This window comes from Meleagris gallopavo, chromosome 11, assembly GCF_000146605.3.
Source record: "Meleagris gallopavo isolate NT-WF06-2002-E0010 breed Aviagen turkey brand Nicholas breeding stock chromosome 11, Turkey_5.1, whole genome shotgun sequence".
Lineage (NCBI taxonomy): Eukaryota > Metazoa > Chordata > Aves > Galliformes > Phasianidae > Meleagris > Meleagris gallopavo.
Genome location: NC_015021.2, coordinates 22,539,109 through 22,566,955, shown reverse-complemented (window position 1 = coordinate 22,566,955; position 27,847 = coordinate 22,539,109). Strand labels below are relative to the sequence as shown.

General features: G+C 48.3%; 2 protein-coding genes across 4 annotated transcripts in view; both read left to right on the top strand.

The window, feature by feature from the left end:
• TIPARP (TCDD inducible poly(ADP-ribose) polymerase) overlaps positions 1 to 13,242 on the top strand; it is a 33,666-nt gene extending 20,424 nt beyond the window's left edge. For all 3 annotated transcript variants that reach the window (XM_010717021.3, XM_010717022.3, XM_010717020.3), the window contains 4 exons: positions 7,243 to 7,411; positions 8,109 to 8,290; positions 12,070 to 12,345; positions 12,505 to 13,242. In XM_010717021.3, the coding sequence (XP_010715323.1) occupies positions 7,243 to 7,411; positions 8,109 to 8,290; positions 12,070 to 12,345; positions 12,505 to 12,952 (1,075 nt within the window). In that variant the 3' untranslated portion in view covers positions 12,953 to 13,242. The remainder of the gene's footprint in view (positions 1 to 7,242; positions 7,412 to 8,108; positions 8,291 to 12,069; positions 12,346 to 12,504) is intronic.
• Positions 13,243 to 14,072: 830 nt separating this feature from the next.
• Positions 14,073 to 27,847, top strand: part of LEKR1 (leucine, glutamate and lysine rich 1) — a 60,489-nt gene continuing 46,714 nt past the window's right edge. Inside the window, exon 1 of the mRNA XM_019619218.2 lies at positions 14,073 to 14,284. Within this exon, the coding sequence (XP_019474763.1) occupies positions 14,279 to 14,284 (6 nt within the window). The 5' untranslated portion in view covers positions 14,073 to 14,278. The remainder of the gene's footprint in view (positions 14,285 to 27,847) is intronic.

Below are 27,847 nucleotides of genomic sequence, written 5' to 3'. Positions count from 1 at the left end.
CATTTGGGAGCTGAGATGTCTGGACTTGATGGTCACTAGTGAGCATGAGGCTTGGCTTTGTATGGGCACTTTATGGAAAGCGTTGAGGAAATTGATGCAGTTTTGTTATTTGTCATAATCTCGGAGGTATTTCTCAGTAGCTAACTCCTGAGATTCGGTAGAATTCTGAGCAAATCAGCAGCTGTGTACTTGAAAAAAGGCTTTAGGCTCCATCTAAGTGCTTCGGGAGGAGATGGCAGTGCAACTCTGTGAAGGCAAATACCTTTCTCCTAGCTCTGTTGCTGCTCAGGGCTGTGCTCTGCTGTCTCCAGAACAAACACTGCGGACTCCTGACCCCGACAAATACTCAAATAAAGAACAAAAACATCTATTCATTACATTTTCAAATTTGCTCTTCAAAGGTAGAGTAAAAGCCGTTAAAACTGTAGTCAAAAATTCTGTTCGTTTTGCTACACATGGAAAATTTGTGGTGTTTTTGACCAGTGTCTTCCACTGTGAAAATGCGTTTTGTAAGTAAAAGCTTGGGGTTGTAGGGCTCCAACCATCACAGTGCCCAGGTCAGCAGCAAGCTCAGCTGATGGCTTTTGTGGCTGCTTTCTGTCATTGCAGTGACAGAAGAAAATTGAACAAAACAACCTTCTGTGAAACACATCCCCCTCTGTGCGGGGAGGAGAGCTCTGAAAGCAGCAGGCCACCCCAGGCAAGGACATCCACGCTTCTCTGCTGTGGAGAAGAGGGGACTGGCATTGACACTGTGATGTGTGGTGCATGCAGGAGTCCTGGAAAGATGTGAATGTGTTTGACATCCTCACTGCTACAGACTGGTAGAAAGGAACTGCAGCTCCCAAGAAGGAGCATTTTAACCCGGTGCCTCCCTGGCTGCCGCCAGCAGCCATCAGAGAGCTCCTGGGGCTGCGTGGCTGTGTGTGCAGGGACCTGCGTGGGCCTTGGACTGGGACCAGGCCCTCACCTCAGCAGTGTTGGGCCCAGTGTGCCCCAGAGTTATGGATCTCAGTCAGGTGGACTCTCTTGCCATGAAAGTCAGCTAACAGTTCAATGAGGGCAGCCCAGGCAGGAAAGCCTGCCTTTCTGAAGCCCCCCAGCTAGTTTTGGTAAGGGATAGGAAAAGCAGTGAAGTTGCTGTAATAACAGTAAAAAGGGGATTTACGTGGTTTGGTTTTTCTCCCCTTATGATGGAGCCTTGAGTTGTAGCTCTTTCTGTAGCACCTTTCTTTTCTTACAGCTGAGAGAAGTGTTGCCATGTGAGGAGGGAACCAATTAAGTAAAACACCGAGCTAATTTCCTGCCCTGTCACCTGCTGCTCCTCTCGGTTCAGTGTCAGAACGCGGAGATGCTGATATGATCAAGACCGAGACCGCAGGCTCATGTTTACCAGCTCGTGTTCATGCTGCCCTGGTGCGGTGCTGCTCGGTGCAGGAAGGTGCTGTGTTCTCTTCTCTTCTCAGACACTCTCCTCCAAGCAGCTGGGCAGGATCTGCCTGCGTTTCTGTTGCTGCTCTGTGAGGTTGTGCCTACTCTTGGGTGTTAGCCAGGCTATTACTGCTGCTGTTTGCGATTGAATCAGTTTGGAGTTTGAATGGAGCAAATCTTGGCTGCAACTGATGTACCTATGCTTAAAACAGAGAGTTCTTACTAAGGCACCCCGCTGCAGGAGATGTGCAGTTTCATGCAGTGCTCTAACACATCTGATCCCCCACCTGGAACTGGACTACAGCCGGCAGTTCCAAACAAATGCTGGCTGCAAGTAAGGTGAAGTACAACCAATTTGGGCTCAGCGTGCAATGTGCCAGCTTGACTTGCAGCTCCCATAGGAGCAGAGTTGGGTTTGACTAGTGTTGTATGCTTACCTACAAAGCACTCCTATACCTGCTTGGATCTTTTCGGTTTGTTTGCTCCCTCGAATGGCTTTCAGGTTGTTGCTGGCACGGAGAGGAACCAGCTTAGTCAGAGAGAAAATGGACAGTTTCATCATCTAATAGTGTTTGGCTCTCAGTGTCACAGCTGTTCTGATGGGAACCAAGTTTCATTTCCTGCACAGCCCTTTGTTGATGGCTGTGTTTTGTTTTCTGTGAGCTGTGTTTGCGGTAAGGTGCATGACATGTAACTGTACTTGGGAGAGTTTGAAACCACATGCATTTTCATAGCACTTGCAAAGGCTGTTTCTCCTAGTCACCTATTTGTATATAAGAATTACAGAACTTCTGTGGAAAGAGCACGCAGAGTTCACGTGAGGCTGAGGTTCTTCAGAAGAATGCCAAGCAAGGCTGAGCCCGAGCAGCTGTGTTTCAGTGGCCCTTTGTTGCCAAGCTGCCTGCAGTGCTGCTGCTCGCTGCTGGGGTGCTTGGCCAGCTCTGTGTCTGTAAGAGATTTGGCCATTGTGTTGGCTCTTATAGATCGGTTACAGCAAAGGCCGAACTTCTCAGGAGCCAGGTTCTGCTTTTGAAGGCACTTGTGGAAGTTTATTTCGAGCTGTTGCTGCTACACAGTGCCAGGTTTGGTTTTCTTTGCGTGCTATATTCTGAATAAGGTTCAAATGCTTGCTCCTTAGTGAGGATAGCTCCACTGAACTGCGTTATTTCATGAAGGGAGCCATTTCCGAGGCCCATTACTGGAGAGGTGTTGTTCAGCAGTCTCCATTCCCACCTTATGCGGATCTGTGTGGCTTTGGGAAGCTGTCGAAATCTCCCTTGGGGTGAAATGGGGGTGGCAATTCTCTGCTTCAGCAGCAGGAAGTTTTGTGGTCTTCGCAGAGAAATTTAATAATTTTTCAGCTGGGAATCACTGTAGAAAGAACATTGCTTTATTACTGGCTTCAAGCTGTCCTGTTTCATCCTTCCCCTTAGATCTCTGCCTGCTGCTTGGTGCGTATGCCGTGCCTCAGAAGCAGTAACCCATCTCACAGCGCTGAAGAGAAAGTGATGTTACGTTAAAGAACGTATCAGACATAACCCTGAGCATCCAGCAGTCTTTTCTTGAGCCCCGAGATTGGGGTCTGTGTCCTGCATTTGGGCCTTGGGCAGCCAAGAAGTGCGGTTGTCGCTTCTGCTTTCATCACCAGTGTCTCAGAGCTGCACGCAGGGGTGGAATCACGCAACGCCCGCTGTAATCACAGTTCATTTTTCTGCCATGGCTTTGCATTATGTAAGCTGGTAATAGGCTTTTTAATATGCAGAGGAAGTGCTTTAACCAAAGAGCTATTATTAAACATCTTTGCTAAATATATTTTAGGATTTCAGAGCATGAATGCCACTCTGTTGTCATTTGAAAAGTTCGTATCCCTGCGTAGAGGTAGCAACTGTTAGAGTGCAAATAAATATTGAGATGATATATATTTTATGTGAATTGGGATTTTTAGCAAAAGAACGTGTATTCTTATTTTCAATATTTTAACTGCAAAAAAAAAATCAAGTGGCTGTTTGACACGCAGTACTTTTTTTTCAGATGCAGTTGCTTAAATATACTTTTATCTAAGATTTTCAGCTGTATAAAATAGTGTTATTCTAACTGATGTTAGGTAGCAAATGTGGGGAATTTATAAGTTTAGTTGAAGTATTCATGGAGAAATGAAGCAGACTGTGCAGATATCAGAGAATCCATATGCTCAATTTTCCATTAAAATCGATGGGAAGCAGCAATGCAAACCCTTCACTAGCTTTACAAATAGGAATAGCTAATTTGGAGCATCCCCGTTTTAATGGAAGTTTGAGTTTCAGTACAACTGGGCTGTGCTACATCCTGACACAAACAGCAGAGCCTTTCCCTGCTCCCAGCGGAGGGCAGTGGGCAGAGAACACCACAGCAGTGTTTGTGTTGTATGCATCTCAGGAATTGCTTGATGGCATTTTTTTCTTCAAGAACTAATTAGAGCCTCCTGGGTTCTCATCTGTCACTCTTCCTGCAGGTGAGCTCCTTGCAGCTGGGGCTGAGTGGGGCAGCAGAAAGGCAGCCCTGGGTGGCCTGGAGCTGGAGGATGCTCTTTGTGCTGTAGGCGGCTCTGACCCTTATGGTCCAACGGGTTGAATATTGCTCTTTCAAGATGAGGAAACAAGAGGACTTACTGTGTTGAATTCCAATTCAGATCATACACATGTGGTCAGCAGGGAGCTGGTTGGGTGCATGGTGCCCAGGTTTGTCTTGCAGTGAATTGTGAGCACGCACTGGTCAGCAGGAACTGCCTGTCCTCAGCTTGCTTACAGGGAGATTCCTCTGAGAGAGGAGAGGCAGAAACAGCGAGCTGCAAAAATGTAAAAAATTCCAAACAGCAGAGAGAATCATTGCATTTGTTGGTAATGAGAGAAGCAATCTGGCAACTTCTATGCAGGTTCCACAGAAAAACACTCAGCTTCCAGAGAAACTATTTTCTGTGCAGGCCCTCGCTAGTGCCCGCCGTGTCAGTCTCAAACAGAACCTCATGAGATGGGGAGATACCAGCTCAGCTGCCAGTAAGTTTTGTTCATGTAGGAAAAGAGACAGCAGTGTGTTTTACTGGAATGGTATGTGAGGTTTTCATATTTCTAGAAGAATGCTGCACAAACTTCACAGTTCGTCAGTTGCTTTACAGCTAGAAAATGCATGTGCAAAATATTTTGCGTATGTGCCATCAAGCCAGAGGCTGGGAGAGTTTGTCCCAGAGATCTGTTTGCTCTGCAGGAAAAGCAGGAGGAAAAGCAGCCCACGCTGCCTTCATCTCAACCAGGGTTTGTCCTCCCACTGGGTTCCCGCGCTGCATTGCTTGGATTTTGACTGCTGTGCCTCTCAGCTCTGGGTGCCTGCTGGAGTTGCAGAGTTGCAGCGTCGTAGCAGAGCTGAGCACACATTAGGTGCCCCACTGATGTACCAGCAGCCACCCGTGTCTCGAGTGCCTGCGCAATTTGTTTTCCGGTCTTCAAAACTAAAGATTTCTGACTGATGTTCATAGAATCACAGAATGGCTTGGGTTGGAAGGGACCTCAAGGATCAGAAACTCCAACCCCACTGCCACAGATAGGGCCACCCACCTCCATATCTAATACTGGACCAGCCTGCCCATCCAACCTGGCCTTGAACGCCTCCGGGGATGGGAATCCACAACTTCTCTGGGCAGCCTGTTCCAGCACCTCATCACTGTCATAGCAAAGAACCCCACTCTTTTTCTTTGCACTGCATCAACACAAAACCACTCTGAGCATTTTCTCATTGTCTGATCTACAGTACCACATGCAACATACAGAACTGTAATAACTTCACTTAAACTCTGTGTTACTGGCTTTAAGAGAAAAATAACATCTGTAGAGACAAGTCCTTGTGTTTCTTTGTGCTTTTTGGAAAGTCACAGATCTTTGGAGTAGGGGAACAACTTCAAGTCAAGTTGTTTGACTTGAAAACAGATCAAAGTGGGAATGGATGCTTGAGCAATGAGCTTTTGTTCTGAGGAATACCTGGCTGTGCATTTGCTTCAGAAAGCAGGCAGCAGTGTCTGGGGGTCCTGAGTCAGGGCCTAGCAACGAGTCCATCTCTTCACTCCAAATGGTAATGCAGCACCAGTTGAAACTTGCTTTTCTCAAAAATGACAGATTTACTAACCAGTGAAATTCAGAAGATTCAGAGGGAGATGTATATTTTGATAAGAAAGAGCATATGTCCCTAAAGCAGCGTTAAAAATCCAGTTGTGAAGAACTTCACTCACGATCCCCTGTCATGCTCCTTCTGGCCAGGAGTGCAGCTCAGTATCACACAGATTGTTGCCTCGTGGTTTCACACATTGTTTTCTAATAAGGTAGATTGCAGCCTGCTGTTACAGAACAAAATGACTCCATACCAGGAAGGTGGGCTGACTTTCCTAGTAGATCTTTTTTGTTTCACTACCGAAAGCGTGTGGGGCTTTTTGTAAACCTAATGTGTCGCTTCAGTCCCTTCACCCTGGGCATTTATTTCGGTTGGTGCTGGTTTTCCTCCCAAATAAGTTCATCTCTGCATGCCTTTGGCACACATAGGCAACAAGCTGGGAGCCCCTCATGGATGGTACACGTTAGAGCGTTGTCTTGAGGAAAAAATGTCATCCAAGGTTTTAAAATAAGCTGTAGATTTCAGGTCTCGGCTTTATGTTTGCTGCTAAGAAAGTACTTTATATAGTCTCAAAAGCTGCATTTCCAAATAGAAGCAATTAGTAGCTGTTAATGAATAGCACTGAGCTGACAACCTGTAGAGATTATAAAAGCAGAAAACTAATTATGTAAGCTGTATTATTTTGGAAATGCATTCATGTCTAAAATAAGTTCTAAAAAAATACTTTTGTAGGGAGTGAGTGCTATTACTGTCATATCTTTCAGCTTCTTTAAATTCTGTGTTCTAAGTTTCTGTTTGCTCCTAAGCCAGCAATTGGAGATTTTTGTTTTAATTTGATGCATCTTTCAACACCAACTCATAAACCAACATTAGAAACTGTTTGCTGAGCTGCTCTGCAGTCATTCATTGTAAACTGCAAAGGAAAGGCAGTTGAAGTTTCCTTTAGATAAAAGGCACACCCTGGTTCTTCATCCACAGCACCACTGTGTTCTGTGTCCTTTTGAAAGCTCCAGTCATTTCACTGCAGTTGCACATTAGCATTGGTTTTTGTAGTAGCAATATATGTATTCAAAAATAGCTGATATTCCTCAGCATCAACTCTGTAATAGCAAACTCATGTCTCCTTTTCATATTGCACTGGTTCTGTTCTGTTGCACGTAATGAAAGATACTTGAGCTCCCTGGTGGGCTGGCAGCAGATGCTCCTCATCTGGAGACGTTTGCGTTTTCTTTTCTTCCCTGGAGCACTAACTTTCACAACAATAACCTTTTGAATAGTGTGTAGTTGCTTCATCCAATGCAGTGCTGTGATGCATTTACTCAGGTAGCATGTTCAAAATGCCAAGGATACACGTATTGCTTTGTGCAGGATTCATGCATGTGGAATATATGTTGCTGGGTCAGGAGGACTGGTGGGTTTGGGCTCGGGCTGTTCTCTGCTGCTGATCATGGTTGGTACTGCTGCCCACAGAACCTTGTGAAGAGTTAATTGGCCCTGTTTTGTCCTGGCATACATTCCGTGTGGAGCATCCCTCTGGTCGTGCGTCTGGCTGTGGGATGTGGGCACATCCAGGCTCTGGGGAGCTCTGTGTGAGCTGGGGCTCTGTCCTGTGCCATCTCAGATAATTGTAATGGATTACAGAAAGTGAGAGTTCTTTGTTTCTCTTGTGCTTTCCAGAGGACATGAGTTTTGGGTGGATTTGAATGTTATGAAATTATACGAAACTGTTGAGTTTGACCAAATGCGGAGGCTGTCCACACCATCCTGTCCCAGCTCCAGCTCCAACTACTACACGGTCTGGAAGTACTTCTGCAGGGACCATTTCGTCTGGAGAGAATACTCTGAGGTATTTAACATCTTACAGAGTCCTGCTCTTGGGATGTAGCACAGACTGCATGGATAGGTCTGTGCTATAAGTAACGTGTCCGTTTTCAGTCTGTTTTGTCTTTGAACAATTTGAAACGTTACCATTATCCTTTGGTCTTTAGTGGACATAGTTTTCTGTATCAGGTTTTAAATAAGCCTTCTGTCTTCCAGCTCTTTAACCCCTATTAAGGATACGTAAGCTACATCCACTGTTAAACACGATTGTGTGAGACAAAACCAAACCAAACCAAAATTTCTATTTGCTCTCCACTAAGCCTTTTAGATATCTATGGTAGTTAAGGGCTCATCTGTGGCTGACCAGAGCTGCATGATATTTTGAATAAAATCTCATCAGTGTCTTAAAATTTTGGCAGTGCTAGAAAGACCTCCACCAATATAAAATGCATCGTGTTCACCTTTTTCATGCATCATGCTGACTTTATAGCATGCTAGGAAACTTAGAGCAGAGCACTGCATACACCCTTTGCAAATAGAATCGTGCAAGAGCTGGAGAGAGTCCAGAAGAAATGCTTTTCAGTGACTTGTGTGCTTCAGAGCAAGGGAAAGAGAGGGGAGGAGAAGGGATTGGACAGAGGAACTTCTTGAGGTGCCTGGGAGAAATACTCACTTTGAACACGTAATTTATCATGTGTATGTTTCCTATTTTCTTGAAACAGCCCGTTGTACGGTTGATAGAAGAAGCCAGCTGCCGAGGTCTGAAGGAGGTCCGCTTTGTTACCTGGCATAACCAGTATATCTTAAACATCAAAGATGGGTTCCAGCAGAATGCGTGTTTCAGAAGAGAAATCAAGAGAAGACCGCTTCTTCGCTCCTGCGTTGTGCTGATGCCCTTCTTACAGTACGTATCCCAGCAGAATGGAAACTGTGTTTGTTTTTCGTGCTGCTCTGTCCACGAGAATTGGGTTCATTATCATTGGTGTTCATTAGGATGCGACAAGGAAACGGGTATCATATTGTAGAAAAATGCTTGGCCACTACTCACTTAATACTTCTCAAGGCAATTGTTGTCTGAGGAACTCCTTGCTGCTGGTCTTTGTTATTTAAAGGCTCTAATATACCTTTTGGATCTCAGGCATCAGAAGCCCAGATGTACTTTATGCTTGCCAAACTGTTGTCCAGCTTGCAGCCTTTCACCTACTATGGTGACTGCCAGGCCGTCACTTCTAGGTCCCATAAAAATGAGTGTTCAAAAACATTCTATAATTTTCAAGCACAATTAAAGCATTCCTTGTTTTTATTGTCATCTCAAGGGGGGTGAACATGTTTACCATCAAAGGCAGTGAGGAAAGTGTTGCATTGTAGTCATTTTTGATTACAATTCATAAAAATGCCATTTTTGTGATCTCACCAGCACAGCTGGAAACATTATTGTTGGAGTTCAGTAGTTAGGAACATATTGTCCTGTTAGCGAAGGGGTGGAAGTCATTAGTCTGACTGGAAGCTTGGCATGCTGGGCCAATCAAAGGAGATTTAACTGGAGGGCTAGAATTTAGGGCTAGAATGCTCGTTAGCTTGCTGGGTTGTTAGAGCATCTAATTGCGAGTGAATTTGGTCAGAGCCTGAAAACAAGTGGCTGCTAGATACATTTTTAGATGTGGTTTTTGGAAAACCAAAAATAATTGAAGAGATACTTGGAGGATGCAAGTGAAATGAGCAAACGCGGACCTTCTGGGTATAGCAGTTATGGTTCTGATCTTAATGAAGAATAAGGATTTAAGTTATTTCCCTGACATCTTACTAACAGTGATTTTATTACTGTTTAAGTCTGTGGTTTTGAGAGATGCTAAAATTATGCAGTTCCCAATAAATTTAGTGGCCATTGAGGGTTCTACACCCATGAGGGTCTGACCATAACTACCGAATCTAAATTGCAGCTCTAAAATTTATGTTGTTCTGCCACAAACCTCATTCTTTTTACTTTTTATCCAAAGTCCTCGTAATTCTGACTTAAAAATCCAGCAACTGTCAATAGAGACCAGAAGAGTGTTTTGAATATTAACAGGAGATGTCTTTAAAAAGCTAATGTTTGCCTCCACGTATCACGCAGTGCTCCCCACCTGTGGGGTTTCCCAGCTGCATGTGGCAGTTATAACATTTCGAAAGAGTGCTGGAATAGAAACAGTGGTGATTGTGTGACAGTAGTTAACAAATGCTGACTTTTTACTGCTTTCCCTTGTACAATACATGCTTACACATAAGTTATATTACTCAGAATAGATGAACAAAGTACATCAAAGGATGCAGGGTTTTTATTGTGCTTGCTGACTTACTCATTAATCCACAACTGTTATTTTGCACTTGCTCCTTCAGCCCGAGTGTGAGTGAGGTTCTCAGTTCAGACTTTAGGATGAAAAGAACAAACTAAATAAAACCACAGTGGAATACTGTAGACTGCTGTTTTAATAATCGCTCTTAGAAAATGTCATCTTCTGGGTCTCTTTAAGCTGTTAATAAACAGTAAAGAGTTTGAGTTCCATCAAATCCATGCAAATGAGCTGAAATCTCTGTTCAGTTTTGAGCAGGCAGTGGAAGCCACGTGAACAGTTTTGTAGAGTATTTCTGCTTTGAGTAGTGTCAACGGTGTTACAGCTAACCGTCTCTGGTTCCAAAATCAAGTGCATCTATTTGAAAACAGACACACACACCACTGTTCCTGCAGACCTGAAGAGCTCAAAGGCAGTCAGAAATTCACGTGGAATTATTTCTGGGTCACACAAAAACTCACAGGTTCTTTCAGGCTGATATATCAGAGATTAAATATTCTGAAAGGTGACCTTAATTGGCATTTCTGTAGCTAAGATGTAAATAGCAGTAAATTGTTATTTATCTAGATAATTATGTTTGCTCTGCAGAGAAAGCAGGCTAACAAGCATGGGCAATCAGATGTTGCTCTGTTTTTTGTATACCTTGGGAACAAATGGGCTTTTCAGCCAGAATTGCACTTGAACAGAAGATGACTGGTTCTTGAAGATTCACTCTGTGGAAATAACTTTGCCTTTAGCAGAGCTGTGAGAGTTTGCTCCCCAGTAAACTTCCTTTTACAAAGAGAGGGCAGGGAGTCTTGTTTGCCTCTTGTTCCTGTGCACTAAATGCAATTGCATATACTCAGGGAGGCAGGATTTGGCCTTGGGTGTTGTCAAACCTCAGCTTGCCCAAGGTGAATGCACAAAGTTCCCTCCCTCTTGCCCCCTAGGCAGAACAAACCTTCTCCTTATGCTTTGGCCATGATGTTTTATGAGAAGACAAGTGACCTGAGAAATCTCATGAGCACGGTTAAGATGAGCTGTGCTGTTTGGAGACAGGGCTTGCCCTGTGTTTCTTGAGTCAGACAGCAGAAACCTCCTGCCACTTTTGTGATCTTTCCTAACAAGAGGTGGCTGCTTCTCACTGCTCTTCACCTGTTTGTCATCACTTTTGGTTGATCCTGGAGTCGGTAGCAACCTTTTCTGTGAGAACAGTTGAGCAATGTATTCATGTGCTTAAGTCTGAGCGAGTTCAGTGTATTCCTGCAGCTTAGAGGCAACCTCACCAGCCTCATGAGCTGAAGATATATATGCTTACAGATAGATAACCAGAGCCTGAACCTGCAAGCTTTACATATTCAAAGTATTTGCATTGACGTAAGTGGGAGAACTCCAATAAGTAAGGATTATTCAGCTGAGCAAATCTTGCATGTTCAGATTATAATCAGGTGAATATAAGCCACAACTGCCATGCTCTTTATCTAAATTTAGGAGGTTCAAAAGCATGAACAATTCCACAGCAGTGAGGGTATTAAGAATGCAGTCTTGCCTGTACCACAGCCTGTATCCGTGTCAACTTGATTTTGCCAAGTGTGGCCCTTTTCTGGTGCACACGGTGCTTTTCTGCCATAAGCAATAGAGGCAGTGGTTGCCTTCCTTCTGCCATTGCTGACCTCCTACCTGGCAGCACACCCAAAAGGAGAGGCTGCTCTCACGCATGGAAATAAGGAACTGCAAATGCAAATCAACATCTGGCCTGTGCAAATGAAAGCAGTACGATCCTGGGTAGCACTGCAAACATAATCCCTTCTTCTAGATAATGTAGTGAAATATATGCAACTTTTGCCTGTAAATATTATTAATCATGGATATTCATTATACTGTGCAAGAAAATGTTTCTGCTCCTTGTGTCTAGGGAAATTAGGTCAAATGTTGCCAAATTATTCTTCTCTTCTGATTCCGTATGTCCTCTCTATTTGTTAAAATAAGTAATAGTTTACAACCAGCTTATAAAATGTTTGTGTTTGATAGCATTCTGCCTCTTATGTAGTTTATAACCACCCCTCCTCCCTGGAATCTGAACAGTAAAGATTATAATAGGCTTTTAAATCACTACCAGCTGGTAAGATTTTCCCAAGTGGAACTGCATGCTGGAAACTCAAGATTTTATTATTAGTTTGGATGGATGCAGGAGTTATTAAAATAGAAAAAAATAGCTGACATAATTGTTTTAAATGAGCATTATGGTTATGTAAATGGTTACAGAATCAAAGAGCAATGATTGTTAAGAAACATTGGTGACCAAATAACTGTGATGAGAAGCTGTTCAGTTTGTGAATGTTCAGTTGCAAATTTGTTCTTCTTCCCAAACTAGGACTCTAGGTGGCAATTCTCCAGTACCCTCTCCATCAGCCGAACCACTTTCCTCACACATCTTATCTCCAACTGCTGTTACCTCTCCAAACTTCTATCCTGAAACCTGGATTAGTATGGATCCATCTCAGGACTTCATCCAAGTGCCTGTTTTGAAAGAAGATAAAAGCTATCGAACCATTTATAACCTGTTTCACAAGACTGTGCCAGAGACCAAATATAAAATTTTGAAAATTCTGAGAGTGCAAAATCAGTTTCTTTGGGAGAAATATAAGAGGTAAGATCATGCAAGTACTGTGTTCTCATCTCTCTTCTTACACCTAATGTTCCGGAGCATAATGCCGATGCCCTTTGCTTAAAGAGCTGTAGTGAAAACTGCTATTCGCTTGCAGATCTACAATGAATTCTCATCTTCAGTTTCCATTTTCTATTCCAGGAAAAAGGAATATATGTCCAAGAAAATGACTGGGCTTGACAGGATAATGAATGAAAGGCATTTGTTCCACGGCACCTCCCAGGATGTGGTGGATGGTATCTGCAAGCACAACTTCGACCCGCGCGTCTGCGGGAAGCATGCCACCATGTTTGGACAGGGCAGTTACTTTGCCAGAAAGGCAAGCTATTCTCACAATTTTTCCAAAAGGTCACCCAAAGGAGTTCATTACATGTTCCTGGCCAAAGTACTGACGGGGAGATACACTGTGGGCAATCACACCATGAGGAGACCTCCGCCGGTCAACCCGGGCAGCATTACCAGTGACCTCTATGACTCTTGTGTGGACAATTACTTTGAGCCTCAGATTTTTGTCATTTTTAATGATGATCAGAGCTACCCTTATTTTATTATTCAGTATGAAGAAGTTAGCAACACTGTCTCCATTTGAAAACTTGTGCTGCTAAATTATTCATTTTAATAAACTCTTATTGACATTTGTAGCAGTTTTTGTGAGGGGAAAAAAAAACAACGTTACAGAACTGAATAAAATTACTTGTTTGCAAGGAGGTGAATCTAAAAATGTAGAAGGAAGATCTGAAGTGACCAACTGTGCACTTGCTGTTTGATTATGTATGTGCAAACTGTAAATATTTTTCCATTGTTTATAGTTGAAAATCTGTGCCTTTTGTTATAAAACACTGTTTATTTATGTTAGTAAATATTCATGTTTAAAATCGTGTTTGTGTGCATAATTTCAATTGTGTTCTGTGCATGTTGCAGTGTCTAGAAAACTGTGCCCTGATCTTGAAGTCTTATGGATGGGCATTTCTAGATGGAGTCACCCAGGTTGGGTCCAACCAAGTGCCAGCACCGGGCCGTGTTCCTCAGTGCCATGGCCACACATCCCTCAAGCACTGCCAGGCATGAGGACTCCAGCAGTGCCCTGGGCAGACTGTTTCAGTGCTCAGCCACCTCTCTGTAAAGAAATTCTTCCTAATGTCCAGTGTAAACCTTCTTTGGTGTGTCTTGAGGCTGTTTCCTTGCACCTTAGATAATCCAAACTAGATAATTTTCATTCCGGATCTACTACATGAGAGATGCTCATATCTAGTCCTTTTACTGCTTTATTTCAAGAGGACTGGGAGATATTACCCAACTACCATGTTGCTCGTAGTTTGCATTGCTAAACAAATTCCCACTGCTGTCAGATGGCCTGAGCTGAAGGAGGGCAGCTCTGCAGAATGGATTTATTGGAAAAGAAACCTCAAAGAAATCCTCTCTGATGAGGTTTCAAATTTGGTCAAGAATGAAAGTTCTTGCTAATGTTACTTTTATAGTTAATTAAGCTGATACTAAATGAGTTAAAAAATGATATATTAAAGTAATTGTCAACACATAATACTCATTTAATCAGGCCTTTGTTGTGTTTTTCTAGGCATCTCTGCTTGGCTCGGTGCTCCTCAGTATCTTTAGCTGTGATATGGACAAGAAGTAGAAAGTAGTGACTGCTGGTTGCAAGTGGCCCCAGCCAGGAGGAGTGCAGAGGACAGGTCAGTGGTTCAGAGCCCTACACACTGCCCAGGAGGACAAGCTCTTCTCAGTGCCATCTGTCCTAACCCTGCTCATATCTGCAGCACCTGTAGGTGGAGGATGGGCAGAACTCAGGCAGCTGGTTCCAGTTAGCTCCCGGTTCTGCTCTTGGCAGTGTAGGGGGTGTTTGCCTTGGGGAAGGAGGGCTGTGTTGGTGTGGCAGGCCTCCTGGAGAGAAAACATCATGAAGGTAAGGTGGGCTGTGGGGTGGGGAGTTGGGGTTGATGATATTAGCCTAGGTTGTTGGCTTTTAAAAGCTACTCTGTCTTGCTTCTTTCTGATGACCATCAGGATTTCCTAGCTAAAGAGCAGTTTGGTGATCTCTGTGAGGAGAAATGGGAGAGCATGGGCCTGATTCAGGCCTTGCAAATGGGGGTGCCCCTGCTGGCTTGGGAACTAGCGGACTGCTGCAGTTCTCCCTCTGTGCACTCATGTGTGACTATATATATATCTGTATGTATATGTGTAAAAATGCTATAAACAAATACAAGTGACTTGAAACTCCTGCTGGTGAGCACAGGTGGAGTATCAAAATGCTCGTTACTGCATTTCCCACCCTGCTCACTTCCCCTTGCTGTTGTTATGACCTGAGCTTTGCCTGTACCAGCACTGAGATTGCTGGGCAGGATTTGTCCCCTTTGTGGCCATTCTGCACAGTGCTGGGCTGTGGCTGCTGCATTCATTCTCCTTTTTTTTCCGCAGCATAAGCAAGTGATTGCATTTTCTGGTGCTGCTTTTGGTGGTGTCACATGCCAAGAAGTCTGGGATTGTGTACCCCAGCTCCTGGGGCACACAATCATTCACAATACATTGCAATCATTTGCTATAATTTCCCGCCTTAAGTGGAAATCTGAGGTTCTCACTCGGCATTGAGAGCTGGGAGCTTGGCTGGAGAACATCTCTTCCTCTGGGACTTCTCTGCCAGCAGCGGTCAGCAGTTTCACCTCTATGCTAATGCAGCAAACAAAAAACCCTCTCAATTCTCTAATGGCTGTGAAGCATGCTGTTATGAGAACGTTTTCCTATCCACTGTCAGATTGCAATGTCAGATTGACCTAAGGATTGTTCTTTCCTACGTGGATGCTGGGCTCATTTTTTTCCCCTGCTAGAGGGGCACAAACTGTTTCAAACATGCTTATATGATTATAAATCATCATCTGCTTTTCTCCCCTTCCACAAGGAATGAGTTCTTGTGTATTGATACACGCTTGGTTTTGTTTCGTCTTGCTGTGGGATTTGGTGCAATCTTCTCACCTCTGACTCTACCCAGTGCAGAAGGGTTTCCCAGACCTGGGCAGGAGTGAAGCTGTGCCTCCTCCAAGAGCAGAGGTTGTCCACAGTGAGTGGCTGGGGCCTGCAGCAGCCCCCACAAGGACACGGTCCATGTTGCAGGATGTGGAGGAGGCTGCGCCTGGCCTTGGTCTTTAGGACTCAAGGGCCTGCCGTGCTGTGAGGCTGAGTCCCAGACCAGCTGCGTGGTGGAACTTCTCCTTCTGCACCCTGCGGTGCCCATCCAGGAATTTCCCCTCCCTTCTCACTTCTGGATGCTGGAGGGGAAGAGGCTGCCCTGTGTGGGCCCACAAACGTGCCCTTGGCATGGCACAGCCTGGCTGAGTGCATCCTACTGGATGGAAGCAAGAAGCCTTGGAATCATAGAATCACAGAATCACTAAGATTGGAAAATCCCCAAGATCTCCAAGTCCAGCCCCGGCCCACACCCACCACACCTTCTAACCCTCAGTGCCACATCTCCACGGAACGTCTCCAGAGTCGGTGACCCCACCACTCCCTGGGCAGCTGTTCCAGTGCCTCACCGCTCTTCTAGAGAAGAAATATTTCCTAATAACCAACCTAAACCTCCCCAGTGCACCGTGAGGCCATCACCTCTTGTCCTATTGCTGTTACTTGGGAGCAGAGGCCAACCCCCACCTCGCTGTGACCTTTGCTGCCAGCATCCCGCCCTGCAGGCCCCAGGAGGACTGATGGCTCCTCTGTGACTGCTGTGCAGGTGGCACCGCTGGTGTTTGATGATGGAATTGGGGCTGGACCACGCTCAGTTTCCCACACTGGCACACAGAACCCCCTGGGCACTACAGGTGATGTGTCCTCATGTGTCCCCATGCCCCGCTGGCATGCAGCCTGCACTCTGTGACTCAGCCAGGCCCTGCTGCTGTTAGGGATGCATCCCCTCTGCACTGTGTGCAGCTGGCTGTGCTGGTCCAGCAGGTGCAGCTGGGCCGCCTCCAGGGAGGGACCTGCCGGGCTGCCTCTGCTCCCCGGGGCTGAATCACACCCATGGCTATCACAGGGCAGCTGAGGTGAGTCCCTGAGCCCAGCACCAGCAACGATTGATCGGCATGGATGGGATCTTCTGAGCCTCCTCCAGCCGAGCAGCCCCAGCTCTCAGCTCTCCTCATAGCAGCAATGCTCTGGGCCCTGCAGCATCTAGATTAGTTTGTGTTCTACTTGCTGCCCAGCAGGACCCCACAGAACTACATCTAGCCAGATGCTGCTGCTGTCCTACTGCCAGGACTGCTCTTTGCACTTCTCATTGAGACACGCTGTGCAGACCAAGAAGAACAGCGGCACTGTCCCAGGAAGGGCCCAACAAGACATCTTCCTCCTTCGTGGGCTGCCTTTTTGTTTTCTCCCTCAGCCTGTGAAACATGAGGAAGAAAGAAGTTCAGAGCCAGTGTTGGGTGGTGAGCCACCAAGTTCCCAATGTGGCTGCTACATGTCATTTCACCAGGGCCCCCTTTTAGGGGTGGGATCATAGAACCATACGGTTCTGCGCTTTGGGTTGGAAGAGACCTTGAAGGTCATCTCATTCCAAGGGCAAATGCCCCATGGAACATCTAGCTGGAAAGCAAAGGACATGCACAGCCCTTCCATCTTTTGTGCATGCAAAGCCAGCCAGGACTTGCAATGGGTTGAAGGGGATGTGGGGCTGCTGGCAGCACTGGTGAGGTGGGGATGAAGGGCAAAAAGAAATGAGGAAGTGATTTAAGAAAAGTGAGAACTGGTTTCTTGTGAGGAGGAGGAAGGGAGAGCGAAAGGAGCAGGAACAGAAACAGGGAAGGGAGGGTACGGAGAGCTCAAGGAAATGTCCATTGGAAAAATGCTAGGGTAGAAACACAAGCAGAAAATGAGAGCAGGAGAGAAGCTTCAGGAAATGGGAAGGAAGGTGCCAGTGACTGGAAATCAATGGCCAGAAAACAATGAGCATGCAGAAAGTACAGAAACCCAGCCCCAGGGGCAGCTGCTGTATTCCATCATGAGTGGGAGGCTGCAAAACCAGGGGATGCTTTCTTGTACCAAGAGGCTTTATGGCTCTCAGCTCCTCTGTGCTCTTCATTGCTTCCTCGGGTATCTGCACACAGTGGAAGGAAGGAGCTCCGTACAATTCTGAAACCAAAGGCTACTGATATCCTCAGGTGTCTTCATCCTCGTTTCTTTGGGAGGAGGCCTTGTGCAAGAGGAAGTGGAAACCATAGTTCCACTGCCTGGAGTGGCCTCTGCTGATATTTTTCCATAGAGTGAAACTGGAAATGACTTTTTAGGAAAGCACGTGGTGATTTATTGGGGTATGACTGCTCCACACAATGCCTCACCATGCCCAGCAGCACCTTCGCTATGCAGCAACACGAGCACGTTGCTTGGGGTGAGCTGGCAGCTCGAGGGCTGGGTCAGTTCCTGTATAGGGCTGTGTAGGGCTGGAGGGTGCCAGTGGTGCTGTGGGGCTGTGGCTGTGCTCGTGCTGCCCACGATGTGCTGCGTGCTCATCCCCACTGCTGAACGCCTGGGACACGACCGCAGCAGGGTGTTATCAAGCGGCTGTCACACAGCTCCCACACTGAGATGCACACACATAAGGTAGGTGTGCTGCCCATCCCCTTAAATTACAGCCTACACATCTGCAATTTGGGGGATGTGCTCTAGTGCACGAGCGAGAGGGCAGCAAGACCTGCCTGAGAGCTGTGTGCTCCCAGCTGGGTCTTGCTGTGCCCTGCCCACCCTGCATGCTTCTGCTCTTCCATATTCCTGAAAGTTGCCATTTTTACACAAATTTCCTCCCCCAGGAGGCAGTGCTGGCAGCCTGGCTCCGTCTGCTTCCTGCAGAACCCCACGGACCCTCTCTGCACTGTGTCACATGTGCTGGGTGAGAACTTAAGCAGCTGTGAATCTGTTGGGGATGAGGTCACAGTTTGTGAGGCATTTAAATTCTTTTCATGGAAAACATCAAGCCTGGTATCGCACTGATATTTCCATGCTCTGCAGGTTTTCATTTGTTTTGCACGCCAAGGCAAAACCATGCCCAGATGTCTAAGAGTCAGGATCTCCTTCAGAGCAGTCCTGAGCAACCCAGGGTTATGCAGGAGGTTGTGCTGCTGCCATTAGCACAGGGTTTTGTTGAAAGCCCTGCCACGGCCTGCTGCACCCTGAGCATGGTGGCTGGGGAAGGGCCTGTGGCAGTGCCTCACTGCCCTTATCATAAAAGAACAGCCCTGCAGAGCCAGGGGTGCGAGGTGAGGGGCTGCAGTGACAGCTCTTGGTCCCCTGGGTGCATTTTCCTTGTGCTCTCAGGCCAATTAGCATCAACAAAAGTGGCATGTGCCAGCCCAGAGCAGAGCAATCCCTCACAGGAGGACATTGTTGGCTCCTCCTGACTGGTTTACATTTGGCGTTGCTCAGTTTGGTGGATTAACAAGAATGCTGAAAAATGTGGAAAAGCAATCCTAGCTGTTGCCATGCTGAAGTACTTTCTTAACGAATTCTAATGGATGGAATGAATTGGTGTGTCTGTATATAACTGGACCTCTGGAAAAACCATGTGAGGCACTCTGCCAGCAGTTGTGCACATATCCCACCACATGGTCTTGACCTCTTCCATCACACAGTGTAACTTCCTTAGTTACTGTTTCTAAGGGAAAAGCACCAGTGATTGTCATAAACTTTGCTTTCCCATCCTGCCAAAGAGAGGATTGCAAGGGATTCGTGCACAGGGGAGCACCAAGAGGGTCTCCATGGGGCCACAGAGCTGCTGGTGTCACTCATCTCCAGGGAAAACTGGGTCCCTGTCCCATGACAAAATGAACTGTTATTTCTAAGGACAATCATGAGATCCTGCAGCCTCTGACATCACTTCTCTACCCTATGGGTGCTGGGTTTTCCCACGTTATGATAGAATAACACTTAGATGTGTTTCATGTGTGGTCTCCCAGTGGGATTTGAAAAGACCTCAGCGAGGCCCAGAATGCCTGAGGATGCTGTCCAGCTGCTCTCTTTCCTCCCCTGCAGTCTCATCTTCCAGAGTTTCTCTGTTTTTTTCTGCTCCTCCACAGAATATTTTTCTTTCTTAAATTGATTATTTGCCATTTAAATGTTTCTGTATGAAGATTTGTGCTCCTCCAATGAGACATATCAGTAAAAAGTTGAGCTTTAAAAGCCATGCTGTCTTGATGACACATCTCTCAATAGCCATTATTTTCTCCTGGTTCTCACCCTGAGCAGCCACTTATCTTTGCCTGCATCTCTGCTCCATACTGGCCAGGTCTCTCCAGGCTCAGTGGGACAAGAATCACTTACTGTTCAGACAGCACACAGACCAAACACTGGCCATGAGAGAACAGCTCTCGTTTCCCTAATTTGCTTTTGGCATCCAGTTACCTTAAGTTGTGCCGTGCGCTTTTTGAGGCTCACTTGCATTTTCTTCCGTAGGCAGTGGTAAAAGCTCCGGCTGGGAGCCTGGTGTGTCAGCACTGAGCTCGGGAAGGCCCAGGCAGAGAGAGCCAGCACAGCCTCTGCGTACACCAGAGTGTGAAAGGAAGGGAAGAGCCATGCTGCCAGGAGTTGTGGCTCTCCAAGGAGAAAGGGTCGGGATGGCTTTTGCTCTCCATCACCCCCTCCCTGCCTGGCCACCTGGTTCCTGGGCTACTTGAACTGCAGTTTTCAGGCCTTGTCTTGTGGCAGTTGGTTCTTGGGGTTGAACGTAACATTCTTATCTTCAAAAGCTCATTTTCTTGTCATTTGCAGTCCAGCTTTTTCAACGTATTTTTAGAGTCCTGTATTTTAATGCCTTTGCATGAACTTCTGGGATTTCCCTTTGCTTCAGTGTCAGCAGTCAGCCAGGAAACAGACCCATTCTGGGTGCCAAAAAGAAGCCTTATTTCATAAATGTGCATTTGTTTTAATTTCCCTCTGCTGCAGTGAGCTGTGTTGCTTTCTTGTTGGGCGATGTAGTGCCATACAGCACAATGGGCCCAGCGTGGCCGGTCGGGTCGGTCTCTGTTTGATGGTGCACACCGCTGGGAAATGCTGGTCTGCAGGAACCCAGGAAGGGACTGCCTTCTCATCCTTATGAAGAAGAGCTGGCAGAAGGCAGCTGGTGCTTTAAATAGCTGAAGACATAAATGATGGTTCCTGTTTGACCTGTTTGGCCTTTGGCACCTCGATAGAACCACCTTTGATGGACCACACATCTGTTACAAGGCAAGGAAGTTGCCATCAGGGAGGCTGAAGCCAAATGAAGGATGCAGGGCTCTGGGTCCTGCTCCAGCTCTGCCCCTGAGCGAGCGACCTGATAATTCCATCCATCCACCTGGTGCAGCCTGAGCAGGGAGAGGCTCTGTGCAAACAGCGTGCAATTAGGCTTCTCTGGGTCAAAGCGAATTCCACACCACTCACGTCCTGTTGCTGCCTGGCTCCTCTCTTCCTCCCAGCCAGGAAGGCATTATGCGGCAAGGATTACGTGAAGCAAATTTTAGCTTCTATTTTTAAGAGTCCTGAAAGGCGATACCTCGATGTTAGTCATTGCTGTCCTCAAAATAAACGGCACGGCAGCTCCGGGCACTTTGACATTCACCGGGAAGCTGGAGCGGACGCGGCGCGTTGTGCAGATGTGCTCTGGCAGCGGGGCCAGCAGGGCACGACCCCGGTGCTCAGGGACGGGTTCAGCAGCAGCAGCAGCTCCGCGCTCCTCAGGGAGGGCTCTGCAGACACCCCGCGGTGCTGCTGTCTCTGGGTGAGCCGGGAACGCGAGGCGGCCCCGGCCACGCGTGCTGGAAACGAGCACGGAGCGCGAGGCGGCAGCCGGCGAGCAGATGATGACAGACCTACATTCGTCTCACGAGCCGATCCCTGGAGGCGAACGGAGCCCCAGCGAATGCGCTGGCACAAGCGCCCGCGTGCCGCCGCCGCCGCACCGCCCTGCAGCGTGGCAGTGCCCAGGGATGTGCGTGTGAAGAAGCAGGTCACGGGCAGCAGCGGCAGAACGCAGGGAGGCACAAGTGCAGCGGAGCCGTGGGGCTGTCCTCGGTTTACTTCTCCGTGGCTCGGCCGGCGGCGATGTCTCCGGGGGCTCCCTGGTGTAACGCTGATTTCTACGAGCTCACGCCCGCCCGGGTTGCTGCCCGGAGGGGCGGTTTGGCTGAGAGGCTCTTACTGAAGGAGGCAGGTGTCCCCTGGCGGCCAGCAGCCCCTGCCCTGCCTCTGGGGGTCATGCTGGGGATGAGGCCGAGCTCTGCCTCACCTGCTGTGCTGCCTTCTGAAATTACAGCGAGCGCTGCAGGCAGCAAGTGCCTTCAGCTGCTAGAGGAGGACTCAATTATTTCCCAGGCATGGAGAAAGGCAATAGTTAGGGGCACATCATGTGTGTTCTTCGCCTCCTGTGTCCTTGCCATGATTTTCCAGCACACCATATTTCCATAAGCAAACTTGTACAGGAGACAAGTCTGGTTGATGCCACCACTGTCCCAGCCCTGCACTTCCCTCCAGGGCACCTGCTTCCAGGATTTCCTCTGCTGTCGGGCTCTGACCGGGAGCTGCTGCTCATTCCCAGCCTTACTCACTTCCAGCCACAGCCCCGCTTCCTGCTGTGGAGGCTGCGCGCTGCTGTGAAAGCCACAGGCGAGCCAGTGGTTGTCAAGCAGCCCCATCCTGCTGCCGTGAGTGCACCACTGCCCCGACACGGCCTCATCTCCTTTTAATGCCTGCAACACCCTGGTGAGGAGCAGCAATACTTGCTAGAAGAAGAGTTGCACAAGACAAGAGTTGAGTCACTGTCCCAGAGTGTCTGATGAATAGGAATTGAATGCAGACCTCGCACGGCAAGGGACTGTGCTCATGACTACCAGAAACCCCTCTTCTTGTAATGGGAAAAAAGAGTTGTTTCAGGAGTAGAGCTGTCTCGCAATGCAGAAAGCATCACCTCTGCTGGTGTTTTTTCTCCTAGCTTGCTCGCTCCCATCCTGCCCACTCGAAGGACTGCTTTCACTCACTGTTAGCAGAGGGTCCCCATCTGTAAAGCAAACAAGAGCCGGGACTTGGCACTGACACGGAGCCCTCCACCCTCCGGCACCTTGATAACACAACAGGTCTTTCAGCAAACAGGTTTATGGAACAGGCACGGCGCAGGCAAACAGCCACTGCAGGGCCGTGGTGCAGCCGTGCTGGGACTGCATTCTTTTGAGCAGGGACTGGCTCTTATCACGTTTTCAGAGCACCAGGCGCTGTGGACCTTAATCCTGCTGGGGCCTCAAGGCGTGACAGCTGCATAAATATTTAATGTGCCTTTACTCGTGGGGTGGGGAATGTCACTCGTATCCCCGATGGGAAGTGCTGATCCTCTGTGCGTGTGACCGTGCTGTTACTGTATTTTAAGATCTAACGCTGAGTATCTACCACACTATCTGCTGAGGTACGACAGAGTGTACTCAAATGTGTACTGCACAAAGAGCAAACGTGGGAGCACTTTGATTCTGCAGGCATCAATCCCAGTTCAGCACGTGGAGCACTGCACAGCTCCCCAGCCCCACACGTTCCATGCTGGGGAGCCTTTGGAGCCCTGCTGCCGTGGTTCACTCAAAGCAGACGGCAGCGTGCGGAGTGGCACGCACCTATGGCAGGCAGCCGGTGCCTTTGGCTAGCGAGGGCTTCCTGCACACCTTGCAGAATTAAATCACGGCTTTTCTCCCATATTTGGAGAAAAATTCCACAGTAAAAGGTCAGGAAGCTTATATTTGTATGTGTTTTTCTGTTCTGTAAGGATGAAAAACATTGTGAAAGGAGCTCTTAAGCTGGAGGATGTGAGATTTGCTCTTCTCTTCAGCTTTCCTGTGGCTAAGGACATGACTAATCCCCTGTGACAGCCCCGTGCTTGCAGCCTGCTGCTCTTACTGGTGCACCAGGGACTCTGGCAGGTTCCACCATGGCAAATGGCTGTACCTTGCTATCTGCACCATTACAAATCATAGTGCCACGGTGTGTCCATGTAGCTCAAAGCTGTGGCTACAGTTTACTGGTGCAAAGATACTGGTGAAATATTATGTAAACAGGAAGAAAATATGCCTGTTCCCTTAGTGACTCCATAGTGACAGGCAAATGCTGTCCAATTTCACAATTATCTCTCTTCTCTTGAGGATCTAGTTCTGCTCGCTGTCTCTCCTGCTGTCAGGTGAGTGAGACAAGCTGGCTGCAGCCCCGCACGGCACTCAGCTCACAACATGGGCAGCCCCTGCTCTCCTGACCCCCACTGCTCCCCAGAGACAGCTGCTAGGCAGCTAAAACACATCCTGTGAGCACTGAGTGCTGGCAAACAGCTGGCCGTTAGCTTGTCGTGAGCCTTATCTGGGAGGGAAGCAGTGCAGAAATCCAAACAGAAGCCATCCCACAGGCTTGCACTCTCTTGGAGCTTGGCAGAGGGAAACGCTGCTGGTAGAAGCCTGCATCCCAAACCCGCCTGGCACCAGATATGCTCTTAGCAGGGCTACAAACGCTCCTTTGTGCGTAGTCCTGATAACACACTTCAGGCTCCACTCGTGCTCCCAAACATCTCAACAGTTTCTGGGCCTTTTACTGACCGCTGCCAAATCCTTCAAGACGAGTGATAAAGAAACCTAAAAGCAAATGTTTTGTCTAAAATTTCCAGTCTTAAACCACTTGGGATAATTGCAAGTAGTAAACAGATTATGTAAATCATGACTCGCTGACAGATAATTCACAGAAATTACAGCTAAAGGGATGGAACAAATCACAGTGCTGGGCAGGTCACTGTGTTCTTTGTAAGTGCTGTAGGAGACCTGAAGCAACCATGCTGGAGCTTTCTGTGTTGGCTTCTGTTCCAGTTCGCTCATAAACCGGTTTGCATGATGGTGGTGATGCCTGCCACAGCTCATTTGTGTACAGCAGCTCTCCTGGCTGTCAGCTCAGCTGGCAGCAGAGCAGCCGTGCAGTGCAGGTCACCTCCCATGGCCACAGTGACTGCAGGGCTGGCTTTGCTCTGTGCACTGTGATGGCCGTGCTGTTCGTGCTGGTGGTGCACGGCAGAATCAAGCCGAGCTCACTTGGCCGTCACCTCCCCCAGTACTTATCTTCAGGTTACAGGAAAGAGAAAAAAAAAATTGTTTGTACTTCTGTAATGTTACCTATAGTTCAGGCAACAAAATTACAGGAGCCCACTTTGGATTCTTAATCTCGTTTAAAGTCAATGAATGTAAGAGGAAGTAGGCCAGGCTCTAAAACAGAGCAGGGAAATTCTTATTGTTTCATATCTCGTCCAAGATTCACATACAAAGGCATAAGGATGTGGCTGGATGTTAACAACAGTGTTGTAGCTATGGCATGCAATCAGCATACACTTGGGGCTATTTCTCTGTGGGGCATAAATTTAAATTGTCAGGCCGTGCCATGGAAATGCAACATTTGCATTTTCCTATCAGGATGTGCCAGGACATTACACTGCAATCACAAATCATGAGGTAAAAAGGCGAAGAGGGAAGGAGCAGCCTAATCTACTGCGAATCACTTGCTGTTATTTAGCATTTCGAAAGGGCACACACAGCACCAGGAGATGAGGTAGGGCCCTAGAGAAGCTCCCAAACTGTTTCAACAGCAGATAACCTGATATCATTTCTGTGCTCGCAAACCCTGACTGTCCTCAGTAATCCTCCTTCCTATGAATGATCCCATTTGCTTAATCGCTGAGGGACTGCGGCGTTGGTTTTGCATGCTGGATCTCAAAATGATGGACATGGGCACCCGGACTTGCCTCCCACATTCAAGTCAATGTCACCATTCTTTGGCTTTCCCATTCCTCTGAACATCCAGGCTTCCCGCATCTGTTTTTTTCTCTCTCTGTTTCACAGTTACTCCGTAGTTTCCTCTTCGTTGCATGAGATACGTTTCTTCCAGTAGCTCACAAAGGCTGCAAGTAACATCTGTCTTGTTTCATCCGTTCTCACATTCATTCAGTGGGGAGGGCTGTGTGTGCAGTGCAGTTTTCATTTTGGCAGGATTTTTTTTTTTTTTTAAGCCAACAGTATAAACGGTCTCCTCCCTGCAGATTGTGTGTTTAAATTAGGAGAAAGCAGATCAGGCTGCCTGCGGACAGGGGGAGGGGAAAGATTTATGGTGCTTCTGAATTCCCGTGGGAGTTTCCTAGCGGGCCCCTGGGAATCTGCTGAGCCCCGCAGAGATGAACCTCGCCCATATGCGAAGGTTCTCTTTCACAGGAGGAGCCATCAGAAGTGCCACCATCGTCATTGTCCCAGAGCTCTGGGTGATCTTTCAGATATGCTGCCTTAACAAACAAAACCTTGAACCCTCCTGCAGCCATCTCCCCGGCTCCTGCTTGGTCATTTCCTCCCCTGAGCACGTCCTGCTGGCTGGCCTTGCCTCGTGCCTTTCGTGCCTGTTCCTAACCTGCTGGCTGCTCAACAGCCTCTGCGCTCCCTTTTTCGTTCTCACTTCAGCCTTGTATCTGGGACGCTTTTCTTGGCACCCTTCCCAAGTTCTTTCGCTGCCAGCTCGGAGTCAGTACGAGCTTCTTGTCTTCCCTTTCAAATCCTTTTCTATCATGGCAAATAAACCCGCTGTCCTCTATGCATACACTATTGATATTATCCTTGACAGATCTTCACTCCTGGCACTCAGCTGCTGCTTAATCATACAGATTCCTCCTCTGATTCACCTCATGTGCTCTTGCAGCCAGCAGCTTGTCTTTGATTTGGCAATGTCACAACGGGAACACTGGGATGCCCTCCCTCATTATCCGATTCTCGCCCCGCATGCTCCGTCATTAGCACGCTCCTATTTCACTCAGCTATTTGGGCTGGCGACGTGCCACCTCCTGCGTCCCCTGCCTCTGCCTTTCTGCCCCACTGCCAGTGCCCTGCTCCTTTATGCTCCCCGATTTTATCGTTTTCACGCTGCTTTGCAGAGCTGCTATTGCTCTGCTGTTGCTCTGCACGGGATGACCTGCCTGACCTTGATCCCCGGGTAGCCCTCAGATCCCCCCTCCAAACATGTTTCCACTCTCCCAGGACGATCTCGTTCTTGTGACATTGGTAAGGTGAGGACGGGGGGAGGGGGAGAACAAACCAACCAAACCTAGCAAACAATATAACTCGAAAACAGGAACTAACACGATGTGCACGCAGCACCAGAAATAACCTCGCTGCTGTACGCAGCACAAACCCTGTCCTTCCCCTGACCCCTCCCCTGCACGTCTCCTGCCATCTCTCCTCGCTCTGTCGGCCACTGCTCTCACAGCCCCGTACCTGCAGCCCCGCCATGCCGCAGCCCCCCGGGGGGGTTCTTAGTGCTGCAAAACCGCCTCACTGCGCTTCCACGCATGGAAGGGCAGCCTGGAACAACAGGGCCAGTATAAAAATACGATATTTTCTTTTAACCTAGAATAATACTGCAGGATTCACCCTCGTGCCCCGTGGCTGCTCCCGTGTTGTGTGAAGAGGGTGTTTGTGTTTATTAGCCCTTTTCCCTAGCTGCCCCTGGCGCGGACTTTGCTCCTCCGGGCTGGGATTTGCAAGCAACGGGAGGCTTTCCACGTGTGTTTGAGGTACAAAGCCTGCAGGAAAACAATGGAAATAGCTGGCTTATGACTGCTGCGTGTCACGCACTCGCTTCTCGCCTGTTGGTTTGTCCTTGGAGCCGCTCACGCAGCCTGGAACCCGGTCAGGAGCGGCCCCGGTGATTGGGGCTGGCACGCACGTTGGCCTGCAGCTGCGCCACGTAGGGAGCAGGGCCAGCTCCTGCCCTGCCGTCTGTGGGCAGGGGGTGCTGAGATTCCCCTGAAGCACAGCCACAGCCCTGCTGCAGACACGGGACTGGCAGTGGGCTTCTTGCAGGGAATGGTTGCTGAGAGCAGGGCGTGAGCTGCCTGTCCTGGGTGATGTTTCCCCTCAGGACCCCCGGATCTTGAGTGCAGCAAGGACAGCCCTGAGCTGAATGCTTGGACCCTTCAGCCCCCACGACACTCCCCTCACAGCCCGCCACCTCAGTCCCCTCAGCCACCACGTCAGCCCCTCGGCAATCCCCTCACGGCTCCCCATGACAGTCCCTTTAGCACTTGGACATTCTTCCCACAGCCCCTCCACGTCAGCCCCTCACGGCTCTCTGTCCATACTCTCAGCCCCCTCGGGTCTCCTCACAGCCCCCCCGGCCCCACGATGCCCTCCTGCCAGCTCTCACATCCATCCCCTCAGCCCCACCCCATTCAGCCTCCCCAGACCCACGGCAGACCCTTGCAGTCCCACATCTCTAACAGCCCCCAGATCCGTCCCTCGACCCCACCTCAATCCGCTCAGCCCCAGGTCAATCGCAGCCCCCCATCCATCCCCTCAGCCACCTCTCAGTTCTCTCGCAGCCCCTACGGCGGTCCCCTCAGCCAGCCCCCACACCGATCACCCCGGCCCCCACACGCGTCCCCTCAGCCCCACGTCAGTCACAGCCCCGCGTC